General features: G+C 40.1%; 1 protein-coding gene and 1 long non-coding RNA gene across 3 annotated transcripts in view; one reads left to right on the top strand and one right to left on the bottom strand.

The window, feature by feature from the left end:
- BTBD9 (BTB domain containing 9) overlaps positions 1 to 16,981 on the top strand; it is a 381,549-nt gene that overhangs the window by 267,115 nt on the left and 97,453 nt on the right. Inside the window, exon 8 of the mRNA XM_014830910.3 lies at positions 11,566 to 11,755. Coding sequence (XP_014686396.2) covers positions 11,566 to 11,755 — 190 coding nt within the window. The remainder of the gene's footprint in view (positions 1 to 11,565; positions 11,756 to 16,981) is intronic.
- The window catches only part of LOC139045842 (uncharacterized), a 29,195-nt gene continuing 14,195 nt past the window's right edge, over positions 1,982 to 16,981 (bottom strand). The window contains exons 2-3 of one of the 2 annotated variants that reach the window (XR_011504993.1): positions 16,223 to 16,350; positions 1,982 to 9,826 (exon numbers count right to left, since the gene is read on the bottom strand). This is a non-coding gene — a long non-coding RNA (uncharacterized lncRNA). Of the gene's footprint in view, positions 9,827 to 11,811; positions 12,837 to 16,222; positions 16,351 to 16,981 lie in introns of those variants that run through there. The other variant, XR_011504992.1, reaches the window with a different exon arrangement.

Here is a 16,981-nt window from a genome sequence, read left to right on the forward strand (position 1 = left end):
TCCCCCAGATCAGCTTGAATAACTTATCCTGATGTAGGGGGCAGTTGTAGAGTCTCTTTCTCTGACAGATTATGTCCAGAGAAAAGAAAAAAATCACCACAATGAGATATTGCCTCTTAGTTCAAAACACAGAGCTGAATGTTTGGGATATCTTTTTTCTGACACCTGGAGATGGCTTTGTCCTCAATTTCAAGGCCTTGCTTACGGAGTGAATCCTCTTTTGATACACTGCAGCTAGTTACTGCTGTTAAACGTCTGATGCTTGATTCTTTAAGGTCTTTCTGAATAGACGTTTTCACAGATAAAACCTCTAGCATTCAAACTACCCACAGAGAGTAAACCTCCTAAACAGTTCTGGAGTGTGCCTTCCTTCAAAGGCTCCCATGTAAGGAAAGAATTCACTGATCCCGGTGAACTTGTACTGTTGAGATCCACGGGCCCTGCCCCACCTCTCCTTTGCCCCTGGGGATAACCTCCTCTGGTTTCTCACCTTTATCTTCTAGAAAGCTGCTTTCTTCGCCTCTGAAATGTTTGGAGCTATAGCTTCATAAAGTTTGTGTATGTTTGGGGGAGGGTGGGCAAGTTGGGCGGGGGCCACCTTTGAAGTTTGGAAAAACATTACCTCTTCCTGTCACCAGCTAAGTGGAGCACAGCATGACTGTCAAACCCTTGTAGTCTCAAGATACGGTGTGATTTGGGCAACCTTGGTGATGGCAGAATTGGAGTTAGAACAGGAATGATGAGAGCATTGAGAATAATACTAATTAAAGCACGTGAAAATGAGAAGCAAAGCAAAAAGGAAAAGAGGCGCAGAGGAAGGGGGCTCCAGCATTCAAAGGGCATGGTCTGTTTCTTCCCATGGGCATCCCCTGCAGGTGTGGAGAAGTGGTCATGACTGAATCCTTTGGGATTGCATTGGGAAGCAGCTGTCTCACAGATCTGGGACTAGGGTGGAAATTTGGGGAAGGAAACATTTAAAAGTTGTATGTCAGGGGCTAGCTTGGTGACACAGTGGTTAAGTTCACGTGCTCCGCTTCAGTGGCCTGGGGTTTGCCAGTTCATTCAAATCCCAGGCGTGGACCTACATACCCCTTGTCAAGCCATGCCATGGCAGGTGTCCCACATATAAAGTAGAGGAAGATGGGTGCAGATGCTGTCTCAGGGCCAGTCTTCCTCAGCAAAAAGAGGAGGATTGGCAGCACGTGTTAGCTCAGGGCTAATCTTCCTCAAAAAAAAAAAAGTTGTATGTCATACATAATCGATGATTTTTCTTTGGCGATGTGATGTAATGTGTCATTGAAAAGTGATTTTAACCTGATAGACAAAACTAATAATTAACATAACTTAGTGCCAGTGTTGTAGAATACATTTTTGTAGTTTCTCTGATAGTTTCAGGAAAGATGGGCTTGTGTTCTAATTAGCTATTGTTTTATTAAAGCTGTGCAGACATGACAGCTGTGGCTGTGTTTTCCTTCAGAGTAACATGACGGAAGGTTGGACTGCAGTTGGGTTGTAAGCTTGCCAGTCAGCAACATGTTCCTATATAGGCCTGGGGATAGCCCCTGGGGTGAGTTCCCTTTAAAAAAAAAAAAAAAAAATGAGTATAGGTCTGTAGGGGAGTATCTAGGTGTGACCTTAAGCTAATAGCCTTAGTTGTCTTTTTGAAGGAAATACTTTGTATCTCCGTAAAAACCTTGGCAATAGAGAAGAATCTACTCCAAGACTATTAAGCGCTTGTTTGCTGCGTGAACCACTGCGCTGTTAGAAAACAGTTCTAATAAAAAGAGCCAGGGAAACGTTGAATGAAGCCCAACACAAGCAGTTTTTGAAGATGACAGTCCTCTGTAAGTGCTAAGTGCTATTTCATTTTTGAAAATCTGCTTCAAGTGGGGTTTTTTCTCCTACTTCTCAAAAGGTGATCTCTGGAGACGGTTAAATAACATGTCAGTCTTATCTTTAAATATAGCTGGTACAGGTGGCCCTCAGGTCATGTCCTAGTGAAGTAATACTGCCTCTTAAAAAATTTATTACTCCTGAATTAAATTTACTGGCAATCTGTTAGCCACTCTTGGTGCTGCGTAAGAACGAAGAACAGTAAAATTGTTTTCAGATCACTTTTTCTGCAGTTCCCCACAGTCTGAGTCATCCCAATATTCATAGACTTGCAGAATGTATACACTTTGTTAACGTGCAACTTTTGCATTCAGAAGCAGCAAATTAAATTTGTCTGAGCAGAATTGCTATGTGCACGGAGGGGGAAAAGTAATTTCTGCCCAAGCAGTTCCCCTTTGCCTTTTGCTCGTAGAACAGGCTATTGTAATAGGTTTGTAGCTGAAGGATGGCAAAGGAAAACCAGAAAGAGACAGACGCAAGATGCTGGATTTGGGCAGTATGGTTTTGTAAACAAAGTGACACAAATTGGGGCAGAAATTCCACTGGGACGGGGAGGAAACTGGAAGGCTGGCAGTACAGCACAAAGCTGAGTCCCGTCCAGATGGTGTTTTTAATAAATTTATCAGACGCATATGAAAGACGGTAATGAACATTCAAATGGGGAGTGGCCCGGCCCCTGCGGGAAGAAAAACAGTGTGGCACCTTCTGTGCGTTGCAGTCAGTTAGAATCAGTCTCCAATTTTTCCCAGTAAAAAAGACCGTGGAACCTATTCAGACCATTGGGTAATTATTAGGCAGTCCAACTGGGCAAGCTGAGGTGTGTGTTTCTGTCTTTTTTTTTAAAGACTTTATTTTTCCTTTTTCTCCCTAAAGCCCCCGGGTACATAGTTGTATATTTTTAGTTGTGGGTCCTTTTAGTTGTGGCATGTGGGATGCTGCCTCAGCACGGCTTGATGAGCGGTGCCATGTCCGCGCCCGGGAACTGGCGAAACCGTGGGCCACAGAAGCGCAGCGCGCGAACTTAAACAGTTGGCCACGGGCCGGCCCCTGAGGTGTGTGTTTCTAGGAAGAATTAATAGGAGAATTATTTCCTGCTGGAATGGAGGAAGTGGCCTATATGTGTTAGTAAACCCAGCAGTGACATTTAGGACAAACCTCTTCTGTGAGGATTCCTATAGTATGCCGAAAGCAGAAGGCTCTCCCCTCAGGCGTAAAAAAGCTTTTATATTCTTTAAAAGCCGCATTATTGTCTACATTCCTCCTCTCCCTCCTGGTCTCCCCAAAATGCTTTCTCCATCAGAAAATATTGTAGTCTACCATGACTGACCAAACTTTCTGTATGTGGGATAAACTTTTAGGGGAGGAGCAGTTGAGAGAGCTGAGTGTGTATATAATGCTTATATAGCAGCTCTTCCGCAGTGGGCATATTTGTTTTCTTTTTAATGTTTAGGTCAAGACCCAGGGATTGATCATACTTTACTTTTCTAAGAAAGCTTTTACTGAGAAAGCAGTTTTTTTTCTGCTTTATTCAGTAACTTAGATTTTCCAGCTTTTGGTAAGGAACTATGTTAAGCCACAACCTAAGCATCCTTTTCCAGCTCCGATTCATTCATTCAGCAGATATTTATTTAACACCTGCTATATGCTAGGCACTTTTTCATGGCAGTTGGGAACACAGCAGTGAAAACAAGAAAGAAAAGTTCCTGCCTTATGAAACTCACATTCTGAATCTCCAATTGTCAGGTTAGATCAGGTTGGAATACTGATTTTAATATTAAGAATTGGCACAGTGCTAGAATGATGGTCTCATCTTGGTTGTTTACAGAAGGTTGTTATCCACTGGGTTTGTGCCCAGGTCCCTGTCCTTCTCTTCTTTCAACTTGTTGGCATCATCTGGTCATTATACTGTTAATTTGACTCTATCAAAAAAGAGGCATGAGAATTAAGAGAATTGGTAATCTTATGATTTTGTACCTTATGAAGTAGATACAGTTGCTTATCAAGTTACTAGAAGAGTTCTAGCAAAAGCTATTTCTTGAAAGGAAAATTTGGGACTTGGGTAGATTTCACTAATATAGTCCATGTCTGTGTGTATATGTTGAGATGTGTCTGTGTTGGGCACACTTTGTAGATCTAGACTTTTACCAATAAATATTAATGAATAATTATGTCAAGATCAAAGTAGGAACTATCATTTGCTATTCTCCAGAACACAAATACAGGATTCCTAGTTAAGAAGGCAAAATTCTTTAACATTGCATATATGTTAGACCACCTCAAGATTCCAGAGGGTCAGAGAGTGATATTACTACAACAGTTTTGCTTAGAGAAAATGTTAGAGAATGAAAGAATCTTCTTTAATAAACTCATTTATAAATGTGTCTGTAGAAAAGGAATTCTGAGTGCTTACCCCAGCCATATTTCTCAGAGAGTTTGAAGCCATGTCAGTAATGATTTTGTGATAGTCTCTGGTACTGATATACTAATTGACCACTAGTTAAAACCAGATCAGCTAGGCATAAAATTGTGAAGCAGTAAGGTAGGGTAGGTGGAAATTGACAAACTCAGGGAGAATCAACAAAGACAGCTGGTAAGACCTAGTGGATGCTACAGAGGATATCAGTGTTCAAAATAATCATAAAATGTTTTATCCTTTCAGAGGCTTGCCATCTTTCTGGGTTTCATAAAAACAGTGTTAAAATGTGTGAAACAAAAAAACCCACACAAACTAATATTCCATGTATGCAAAAGAACATGTATGTAAAGTTTGGAGAGCAGGAACATGCGTATGCTCACCATCCAGCTGAAGAAATGGAACACTACCAAACCTTTAAAGCCCCAGTGTGTCCCTCCCCTAGTTGTATCACCACCATCTTCCTATCCAGAACTATTTGTCTGAATTTTAGTATTTGCTGTTCCCTAGCTTTCCTTTCTAATTTCACCACATAGGTCTGTATCACTAAGCAATAGAAGTGGGATGGTACTCTAGTTTTCTGTGAGTTGCTCTTCTTCTGTTTTTTTTTTTTTTTTTTTTGAGGAAGATTAGCCCTGAGCTAACATCTGCTGCCAATCCTCCTCTTTTTGCTGAGGAAGACTGGCCCTGAGCTCACATCTGTGCCCATCTTCCTCTACTTTATATGTAGGACGCCTACCACAGCATGGCTTGCCAAGTGGTGCCATGTCTGCACCCCGGATCGGAACCAGCGAACCCCGAGCTGCAGAAGTGGAACGTGCAAACTTCACCATTGTACCACCGGGCTGGCCCTGAGTTGCTCTTCTTAACCACCTTTCTTTGAGAGATTGACTCTTGTTGATACACATAGCTCTAACTGATTTATTTTTAGTACTATGGAGTTTTTGTTTACTAGTGAAATTTTAATAACTCAGTGGACAGGTTAAACAGCAGATTAGATACAACTAGAGATCATTAGTGAACACAGATAGTAATTTTAAGAAGTTACCCAAAATGCTTCAAAAAGAAGTAAAGAGAAAAAAATGAAAAGAAGTTTAAAAATATAGAGGATGGAATGAAAAGTTCCAGCAGAGGTCTAATAGGAATTCTAGAAGAAGAAAAAACATAAAGTGAGGGAGAATCGATACTCAAAGAAATAATGGCCAGGTTTGATATTTTCCAGACTTGATAAAAGCCATAAATGCTCATATTCAGTCCTGAGCAGGATAAATTTGATCTGCATCTAGGTACAACACAGTAAAACAGCATAATATCATAACCAAAGAGAAAACCTTAAAATAAACTGTAGAGAAAAAACAATGATAGCAGTTAGAGGAAAAGCAGACCTACAGTAGAAGCCAGAAGACTGCAGAAGACTGCCTTCACGGTGCTGTGGAAAGCAGCATCGAACTGAGGGTTCTATGTCCACTTAAACTGCTTGTCAAGAGAGGTGGCAAAATATGCTTTCAAACAAAGACTTTGCTGAATACTAATGAACATGTCTTAGAAAGAAGGAAGTTGAACCAACAAGAAAGGAGACTATAAAAAAAAAGTAATGGTGAATAAATTGGTAAATGTGGATAAATAAGTTTTAACTGTATGAAATAATAATGATGACTGATAGAGTATAAAAAAAGGTGGAACTAAAATGTTAGACAACAAAACAAACGAGCCAGGAGGCAAGTTGATGGGTATTAAAAATTGTTAAGTCTTTCATATTGTTCCAGAGAAGGGAATATGTGATTTTTCATTTTAAGCATTGTTAAGTCTGATACGCATTTCTAAAATTTAGTAAAAGAATAGAAATAGAATATGTAACTTCCAAACTAAATCAGTAAAGGTAGCTGGTGGGGGAAATAAAGGAAACTCTCAATCCATCAGAAAACAGGAACAGGGGCCGGCCTGGTGGTGTAGTGGTTAAGTTTGTAGGTTCCACTTTTTGGTGGCCTGGGGTTCGTAGGTTCGGATCCCAGGTGCGGACATGGCACTGCTTGGCAAGCCATGCTGTGGCAGGCGTCCCACATATAAAGTAGAGGAAGATGGGCATGGATGTAGCTCAAGGCCAGTCTTCCTCCCCAAAAGAGGAGGATTGGCAGCAGATGTTAGCTCAGGGCTAATCTTCCTCAAAAAAAAAGGAAAAGAAAACAGGAACAGAGTAGACAGGTGGGGGAAGCAGCAAAGAAAAAACTTATAAATAGAAAGCAAAAGTGAGTCTAAATATGTTAGTAAAAACAATTATTGTAAGTCATGTAAATTATTGTAAGTCAGTTAAAAAGACAAAGGACATTGATGTCTTTTTAATCTAGTTATATGTTGTTACAGGAGACCAGAGAAATAGAAAGTGGAGTGATGCTAAGGAAATAGTAGCCAAAATAAAGGTACTATAGTTATTTGACATCAGACCATGTAGACTTTAGGGCAAAACCATTATTTAGGGATAAAGAATGATACTACATAATGATGAAAAGTTTAATCCACCAGGAAGATATAATTCTAAAATGACATACGTGAAATGACATGGTCTCCAAATATATAAAGCAAAAGTTAACAGAATTATAAGGAGAAATTAACAAATCTGTAGTCATAGCAGGAGATTTTGACAAATGTCTCCCAGTAATTACTGAGCACGTTAGTAATTTGAACGACACAATTAATGTTTGATATAGTAGATATAAATAGAACATAATGTCTCTCAAATTAGAGAATACACATTCTCTTCAGGCACTCATAAAATATTAATAAGAATTAACCATGTACTGGGCCACAAAGCAAATCTCAACAAATTCTACAAAGTCAATATCATACAGACCGCATTTTTTAATCCACATTGCAGTGTAATTAAAAATCAATAACAAGAAGATAACTTGAAAAGTTATATTTGGAAAGTTACAAACATACTTCTGCATAATTTATGGGTCAAGGAAAAATCATAATGGAATTTAGAAAACATTAAGAAGCGATCAACTTTGAAAACACTAGGTATCAGACAAACCCAAATTGAGGGAAATTCTACACAATCCTGACCAGTACCCCTCAAAACACCCCATATCAAAACTTAAGGAGTAAAGCAGGACTTAGAGGTAAAATATTAGCTTTAAATGCATTTATTTAAAAAAGAAGAAAGATTAATGAGCTAGATGTTCACTTCAAGTAGTTAAGAGAAAAAAATAGAGTAATTGCAAAGGATTAGGAGGAAGAAAGGATAAAAAGAACAGAATTTAGTGAGGTAGGAAATAGAGAAAAGAACCAACAAAGCCGAATGTTGGTTCCTTGAAAACACTAATAAAGTAGACAAACTTGTATAAGACTGATCAAAAAAGAAAAGAAAAGGTACAAATAAAAATAGTTGGAATGAAAAAAGGGGCATGCTGTGAAAAATTTTATGCCAGTATATTTGAAACCTTAAACAAGATGAAAATTTTTCCTGGAAGGGCCAAGAATAACTGAGATAATTTTGAAGAAAAGAGGAGAAGGGAGAGGAAGGAGAAGTGTTCACTTTATCAGACTTTAAAATGACTATAATACAGTAATTACAACAGCATGGTAAAGGCGCAAGGCTAGGCAGACCAGTGAAACACAGTCCAGATCTTAAAAAGAGATGTGAATATATATAAAAACTATATGTGACTAAAGGAACATAAATTAGCAGGGGCAAGGGGTCATTAAAAGATGCTAGGGAAAGTGACTAACCTTATGAATAAAAGATGAAAGTAGATCCCCATTTCACAGCAGACCAAAAATAAATCCTAAATAGATTAAAGAACCTAACGTGGAAAGCAAAATTGAAAACTTTTAGAAGAAAATATAGATAAAGATCTTTATGAATTTAGGGTAGGAAAGAATTTGTAAACCAGAAAGGAAAAGCAGAAATCATAAAGGAAAAGATTAAATATTTCAACTCAATACATTAACCAACAAAGGATTGGCATCCTGCAAATCAGTTAGAGAGACAATGGAAAAATAGACAAAAGTTAGACAGTTTACAGAAGAAAGATGGAGAATGATTCCAGAAGAAAAAAAGAGAAACAGATGTTCAACTTCATCTACCAAAAAAACAAAAAACTAAAACCGCTTTGAGATATCATGACACACTCATCTATCTGACATTACCAAGAGTTGGTGAGGATGTGGAACTATGAGTTGAGAGTGTAAATTTCTACAACCACTTGGATGAGTAATTTGGCAGTATCCAGGAAGTTGAAGGTAACTCATAGTCATGAGTGTAATTCCACTTTCATATATATGTATAAGTCTTATGTATTCCTTGAAGAAACTCTTAGAGATGTACACAAGAAGACGTCTTTGTAATTGCAAAGGAAACAATGTTAACAATCCAAATATCCCTTAGTAGGAGACGAGATGTAGTCAGCCCTCCATATCCTCAGATTTTGCATCCGCAGATTCAACCAACCTTGGATTCAAAGGCCTACAGTCGTTGCGTCAAATACAGTATAACAACTATTTACGTAGCATTTGCATTGTGTTAGGTATTGTAAGTAATCTAGAGATGATTTAAAGTATACAGGAGGATGTGCAAAGGTTATATGCAGATATTATGCCATTTTTTGTAAGGGACTTGAGTATCTCTGGATTTTGGTATCTGGGGGGAGTTCTGGAACCAATCTGCCAGTGCTACCAAGGGACAACTGTATATAAATTTTGGAATATTTATACATGGAAATATTTTATATAGTTTACAAAATGAACTAGATTTATCTGTCTGTTGAATGTTCCTTTGTGCTGATTTAATGTTTGTGGTAAATGTTAATGTTGTTCACCAGACATGCCTTTCCTTCTCCTGGACACACAGCAGGCTTGTACTTTCCTGCCCTCTTTGAAGTTAGGTTAGGCCCTGTGGCTTGCCTTAGTCGACCAAAGGTGAGCAAAGTGATGTGTGTTACTTCTGGGGAAGAGTTCTCAGAGCCAGTACCCAGCTCACTCTCTTTCCACTGCTGCTGTGCTTGAGCAAGCACATATCAATCCAGAGCCTCTGTCACTTGGGTCCCTGAGCGATACAATGAGCAGAGCCACTTTGTTGATGGTCATTGAATATACAGAGTGAGTGAAAAATAACCCTGTTCTGTGTTAAGCAACTGGGGGGGTGAGGGCCGTCTGTTACTGCAGCCTGAACTGCTGTCAGTATTATTTTATGTCTCAGCTCGGTTTACCATGTGTCTCGTGCCGCTTCCTTCAGTTCTCTTCCAAATAACTGAATACTTCCTCTGTTCCATGAGATAGAGGCACCATGACTTAGCCTTTAAATATAGTTCTTCATCTCTGTCTCTTTCCCAGGTCATGGGGAGCTTCTCTCTAAGCTCCTTCTCTGCACGGAAACTGTCCTTACAGGTTATTTCACTAGCGTTTCAACTTGTTGCTTTGGAGTTAAGCTTCACGGTCAAGGGATTTATCACCAAAAAATCCATCCTCTCTTCCTTCCTCCTTCCGTTCCTCTCTTATTGATCTGTGGATGGCTGTCACCATCTGCAGAGAGCAAAGCAATTAGTGAAGGTATATGAGAGGAGGGCTCAAGTACCGGCATGCCCAACTTTGGAAAACAAATGCATTGTGTAGAAGATACATGTAAGATGATTTATTCCACATCATTAGAAAGCTAGAAATGTTTTGGCATGGTGGTAGTACTGCTCACCCTCTCTCTTTTCAGAGAGTATAATAGTGTACTGAAAAGTACAGTATATATCTAATGAGAAAATGTCCTTTGGGGCCGGCCCAGTGGCACAGCAGTTAAGTGCGCACATTCCGCTTCGGCAGCCTAGCGTTCGCTGGTTCAGATCCCGGGTGCGGACATGGTACCGCTTGGCAAGCCATGCTGTGGTAGGCGTCCCACATATAAAGTAGAGGAAGAAGGGCATGGATGTGAGCTCAGGGCCAGTCTTCCTCAGCAAAAAGAGGAGGATTGGCAGCAGTTAGCTCAGGGCTAATCTTCCTCAAAAAAAAAAAAAAGTCTTTTTTTCCCAATCTATTTTAAGATTATGTAAAGTAAATCTTGAATGTAAGTAGCCAGGGTTAATTGTAGATTTGGGTTGAATCACTTAAATGGCTGAAGGAAACCCCAGCCCTGGTTAAATGCACAGAAGAGGTCCCAGAGGACTTGAAAGGCCTCACCTTTTATCACTCTCTTCTCAGTGTTTAGAGAATCGACATCATTTTTGGACAGCTATCATTTTGTGGAAGCCCTTGACTTTTATAAATGAACAGGTTGATATGGATTTGAAGTAAGAGAGAGAATCAAAACAGAGCTGGTGTTTCAATTTACAGCAGTTCGTGAACGAAGGAGAAGAGCATACGTGTTGAAATAGTAGAATGTGTAGAATAGTAAATAAACAAATGAAAAAGGAAAATGAATCCTGGCTGAGGACAACTGTATATTCTAAAAAGGCATTGGTACTGTGTCCTGGATCACTTTCCTGCTTTATGAATTCTAAAACACTGAATCTTTAAACAAATTTATCACACGTAGTAAGTGTAATAATTATGTCAGTTAAGAGAATACTATTAAAACAAGTGCCTCTGTGCCTACCACCCAGCTTAAGAACAGAACAAGACCAGTGCTTTTGAAGCCCCTGCAAGATTTCATCTTGGAAATGAAATCAGTAAATGTTTGGGCCCATTGTTGGGGCTCCCTCGGGGCAAGATTGCATCTCCCGCTTCCCCAGACAAATTATCCTGAATGTACTGTAATAATTCCCTAGATTTCCTTTTTAGTTTTACACTTAGGAATGTATCCCTAAACGAAGTATATTTTTAGTTTTGCCCTTTTTTTAACTTTATATAAATGAACTCATACTCTGTGTTTTTCTGTGCTTTGGTTTTTTTCACTCAGTATTATGCTTTTTGATTCATCTATTTGTACATAGTTGCAGTTCATTAATCTCAATTACTGTGTAGTTTCCCATTGTAGTAATATTTCACAATGTAGTTATCCATTCCTTGTTTTGTGGGGTGTCATGTTTCTTTATAATAAAATACTGTAGAGTTAATTGCTACATGTGGTTTGGTTTGTTCCAACCTTAGGTTCAACTTTAAAAAAAGAAAAACTGTTTGGCATGGAAAATGTGTTCGTATCTTGAGATAATCAAGATATTCTAATTTCCCTTTTATTGTTGACTTGAGATAGTAATTAATTAATTTTGTTCATAGCACACTATGGGATATATTTGGCTTCTCTTATCTTGATGCTGAATCTTGTATTGGATTCACAGTTCCCATGGAGAACGTTGCAACAATTGCTGATTGTGCCAGTGTGATTGAAGGAGTCAGTCGGAGCCGAAATGCCTTGCTGAATGGGGACACCAAGAATTATGATTGGGATTCTGGCTATACATGTCATCAGTTAGGAAGTGGTGCCATTATGGTTCAACTAGCACAGCCATACATGATCGGGTCAATACGGTAAGAAGATTCCTTTTCATGCACTACTTTTAAAATGGAAGACGTGTGCAAATTGTGTTTTGGTATAGTCATGGTCCCAATAACTTCAGTGAAGACACTCTTCTGTTCTTTGCTCTGCATATTGAGCAGGGGCTGAAGGGGTGGGGAAGGGATACAGGGCGATTGTTTGGATTTTCTGGTGGGGAGATGCACCCAGCTGTTAGACTTGGGGAGGGACTAGATTAGAGGCTCCTCCTTGGGTGTGGCTCACCTCCTTCTCAAGTCTCAGTTTGTATTGGATAGGGACTTGCGGATAATGTCAAGAGAGGTTACATAGAATCAAAAATCATTTTCAACCTTAATAAATGACTTTACATATGAACCAAACAGATCTGAATATGAGGCCTGGTTCTCAAAGGTATTCTCAGTCATCTTTATTTCTGGGTTTTTGGTTGTTACTTTCATTTTTTGTGTTGTTTTAAGAAGAGAACTTTAACCCAGGTTGCTTGATTTATAGGATTATATAATTTTAAAACACAAGACTGGTGACATCCCCCAGAAGCTGTACTTTTAGTTCAAGGGTGCTGTCTGGATCTTGAATAGCCTGCCTTTTTTTTTAAGGTTCTAAGGTTTCTGAGAGACTAATGTTATATGTATCTTTGTATTTATTTTTTTTATTTATTTAACATTAGATAAGATATTTTACGTTGTATCTTAGCCTGCCAGGGGTAGAGATGTTGGCAGGACATGACTGTGTTTCCCCCATCATGCTCCACCACATTTGCTTTGTTTCCTAGTCTCATTTTGAAGACAGTATGTATAAAGAGAAATAGCACAAAAGAATAAGGTAGTAGGGTTCTAATAGGCAAAGGTTTATTGATGTTTAGGGTAATAACCACAGAGGTTATTGCTGCTGGCCAGTTCCCAGGGGCACCCTGGTCAATGATGCTGGATTTCTTGGAGAATTCAGACTTTGAATTTCTTCATTTAAATTGTCAACCCTTTTTCATAAAGGGCCGCATACAGGCTGAGTACCATAGGTTAAGTACCAAATCACAGACAGAGAAGCCTTGAGTTCATACTGCAGACCAGACAACTCACTCTGTGCTTAGGAGAGGGGAAGAGAAAAGCCACAATCAGTCTGGACAAGCTACTAGTAAAAATAAACTTCAGTCACATAGCAAACAACACCCCTTCCTTCCTTTTTCTCACTGCATGCATTAACTGAAGTAATCATAAGCCATCTATTTAATAAGCCATTCTAGAATTTTTGTCATAGATGGTGTGAAACTTATCTAAATATTTCCCATTGCAGTCTATTCTTCTTCACTTTAAAAATCTGGGAAACAGTTGTCCTTCACTTGTCACTGACGCTCCTTATAGTCTCCACAGTTTCTTGAAGATTACCAATCGTGTCTTTGAGATTACATCTGCAATTTCTTTCAGCAGGCTTGGGGTGTAACTCATCTGAGCCAAGAGACTTGAAATCATTTAAATTGACTAGATACTCTCTTTCTTTCACTTCACCTATTTGGGGCTTCAATTTTCTCTTTATTATGTTTGTTCTGCCATTTCTAATTTGAAGACCAGTCTTCTTGCCAATGAAGATGGAAGCAAACTGGCAGCTTAGCAGCTCTGCCCACTCTCTTTTAATGTTCCCTGTATTCTATCTGCTTACCTGGTACCCCACACCACACCACACCACCCCCACCTAACAATGTTCCATGTGCATCTCAAACCAGTATGTCAGAAATGGAATTCCATTATCCTCCCCTTCCCCTGCTCAAGTTGCCTCACGCTGTGATTTCCCCATCTTGTTCAGTGGCACCATTTGTCTGTTTATTGACTGAGCCAAAAACAGGGGAATCTTCCTAAATTTCTTCATCTCCCTCACCTCCTCCCTCAACCAGTCTGCTGTAAATTTCTGTCAATACCAGCTCCTACATATCTCACAAATCCTTTCCCTCTTCTCCATCCCCACTGCCATTACCATAGTTGTTCCTTTGTAGTTTCTCTTCTCTGCCTGGTCGTCCAGACTTCCATCTGGCCCTTCGTTCCCCACCTGCAACCATCTCCCACACTGTTACCACAAGTTGCATGTGGTCACACCCCTTCCTAAGAGGATTCATGGCTACTCTGCCTTCAGGAGAAAGTTCAGATGGAGGCATTTAAGAACGATCTGACTTGCTCCTGTCTATACAGCCTTGTCTCCTGCTTCTGCACTCACCCTTACACTACTCCGTCTCAGCCTATCCAGCTACTTTCAGTTTTGCATGGATGTGTCACCCTCTCTTACCCTCATGCCTTCAACTCTTTGAACATGCTGTTCTCACTGCTGGTGTCTCTTACTACCTTCTTATCACCCCCTTTTTACCTGATGCTTATTCCCTATTTAAGACTCCACTCCTTTGGGAATGCCTCCCTAACTTTCCATCATGTCCTGGGCTGATTTAGACATCCTTCTTCAGTGATCCCATACATTCTGTATGTAATTCCTACCAGAGCATTTGTCGTATTTGTATTATACTTGTTTGCTTGCTGCCTCCTCCTAGCCTCTCCTGATATGTAAAGCTTATGGCAACTCAGAACAAGCATCCCTTGATAGATTGAATGTGCAGATGAGGTAGTCTGTCAAGATAAAGGCAATTATAGCAGGTATGGTAGGAGAGCTAGAATTTTAGATCTAGTAGGGACCTCATGAGTTCATTGCCAAGGTGACATCTCTGAGATAAACAGGCTCTTTGTGTGCCAAGGCCACCTTGGCCTCTAAGTCTACCTAAAGAATCAAAGATATTGAGGCTGACTACAGAAAAAGGGGCTTAAGGCAAGAGAGAACAGTGCCCATTTGGTTTTCTTTAAATGTGGAATGAAAATGGTTCCCCCAAACAATTTTTCTTTTCCTGACTCAGAGGGGAAATGATGAGCATGAGCACAGCCAAAGGCAGAATTGTATATCTCAGCGCAGTGTGAAGCCTCCAACTTCTTTAAGCCCGGCTATTGTTTTTGCAGTGAGAAAATCCATGCAATTGAAGCCCTGTATAACTGGCTGAGCGCTCAAAGAGACACGTCTCTGTGAAACGAACATTATGTTGTGAGGAACTGCATTTGCCTCTTCTGTGACATTATTAAGAAGAAAGGGAGAGGGATTGCTTAACCATCAATGCCTGTGGACGATGCTGGATATCTTGGCAGCCCGTGGTTAGCAGAGCTGATGTGCCCAGATAGATGTTTATTGGTAGGAAACCAGATCAGTGGCACCTCTTCATGGGGATGGGTAATTGACCAATGACAGGTTCATTAGTCAGTGACATTTGACCCACAGCTTCTATTACTTGTGATGACTGACTTGCTTTCCTGGTCACTGTACCCAAAGAAGCCCAGTGATTCTGAATCAACACCTAGAGGGACAGCATTATAGAGCGACAGACTAATACTTTCCCCATCTCTCAGAGGCAGGAGATCGGGCAGTCCTGGAAACTCTGGGGGCCTAATCACAAGGTACATTGGCTTTACAAATGCAGATTTTTTGTAGTGGGTGACTACAAAGACAAAGGTCTCAAACATGAATCATCTTAATCACTGCAATCTTTATTCCTAAGAAAAGACATCATTATTTTGTGGACAAAGATTTCTTTTGTCTCTTTGCCTCCACAGAAACCATTTTTCCTTTCCTCAGAGTTTACCCTAACTGGGTGGGCAAGCAGAGCCTTCTTTTTTGACAGACACTGCTTGTACATAACCACAGTCAGCTGGAGCCTAATCCTGCAAGTATGTCTGGTACCACTGCCCTTGTGGTATCCTGGAGAGGCTGATCTTGAAACATGATCTCTGGTCATCTCCTGCTCGCCCATTTTCTTTCACTGATTCAACAAGCATTTATCAAATGTTTTATTCTCTTCCAGGCACTGTTCTAAGCACTGGGGATACAGCATCAACTAAGAAAACAAACACTGGTGCTCTCATAGAACTGACATTCTTGGGAGGGGGGAAAGAGAAACAATAAACAACATTATTTTTCACATGCTAGATATTTCGTAGTGCTACGGAACAATGAGTGGAGAGGACTAGGGTGTGGAGACAGGGCAGCTTGAGATGGAGCGGTCAGGGAAGGGCTCACTGTGCAGAGCCTGAAGGATGAGAAGAGCAAGCTATTTGGGGATCTGGGGGATGAGCATCGGAGGTAGAGTGCCAAGGTCCCCAGGGGGAGCATGTCTGGCAGGTTGCAGGAGCAGCAAGGAGGCCAGTGTAGCTGGGGCAGAGTGAGGGAGGAGAGAGTAAGAGACAAGGCGAGAGAGGTGACATCTCTGACCAGTTTTGTTGCTGTTTCTATATTCAGTCACCATCTCTCAAAACCATCCCACCCATGGCCGCAGCTCCCATCCCAGTGTTTCGTTAGCACCATGAGAGGGGAATTTTCTTTGCTGAGGAGAGAAGGGGCAGGGTAAGGAGGCCAGCATGCCCTTAAAAGCCACCTTCTTTGCTCCTGACCTGGCTTTATGCAACCAGCTCCTGGAAGAGACAGCAGGAGGCGTCCTAGTCCTTGCAGTTTAACAGGAAACTTTCTTGCCGTCTTGTGCGTTCCCTTGTCTTTCTCAAGAGCTGGAGCAGCTGTATATCTGGAAAATAAAGGAGTTTGTCTTTGTTGCTGCTAGGTTTACAGGCACAGCAAAAGTTATTCATTTTATTTGAGAGAGAAAGCGAGAAATTGCCTGGAATGTACCTTAAAAGTAGGTAACTGTAGTAATTATATCATTTTCATGCCATTTTAAAAACATTAAAATTTAAATAACAGGAAATCTTCAGAGGCCTGACCACATAAAAAGACCGTCATAATAACTAACCAAATCTACCTAATGTCTTAGTTTATAGTCCCTCCGTCACCTTAGTTTAAGACTTATTATCTTTCTACTTGCTAATCATGATACCCTTTTCAATGTTTTCAGGCTAGTATGAGAAATCATATGCTATGCGTTAAGTACACCTATCACCCCGTCTTTTTCAGCTAGTAAATGATAGCATTTTGTGCAAACCTAATTATAAGACAGTCAGTTAAATTAACAATTTTTACATTAGCTTCAAAATGATGGTTTTGTAATTGATATGTGCAGTACTGTAAGTAAAATACCCATAATACTTTAACAAACCTAATTGTAAGTAAGTAGGCTGTCCAAGATGAAACAGCGCAGATACATGCAGCTAAATAAACCCAAAGTCTCTCTGAGTCTTGTGAGGTTTACGGAATTAATG

This window comes from Equus asinus, chromosome 8 (assembly GCF_041296235.1).
Source record: "Equus asinus isolate D_3611 breed Donkey chromosome 8, EquAss-T2T_v2, whole genome shotgun sequence".
Lineage (NCBI taxonomy): Eukaryota > Metazoa > Chordata > Mammalia > Perissodactyla > Equidae > Equus > Equus asinus.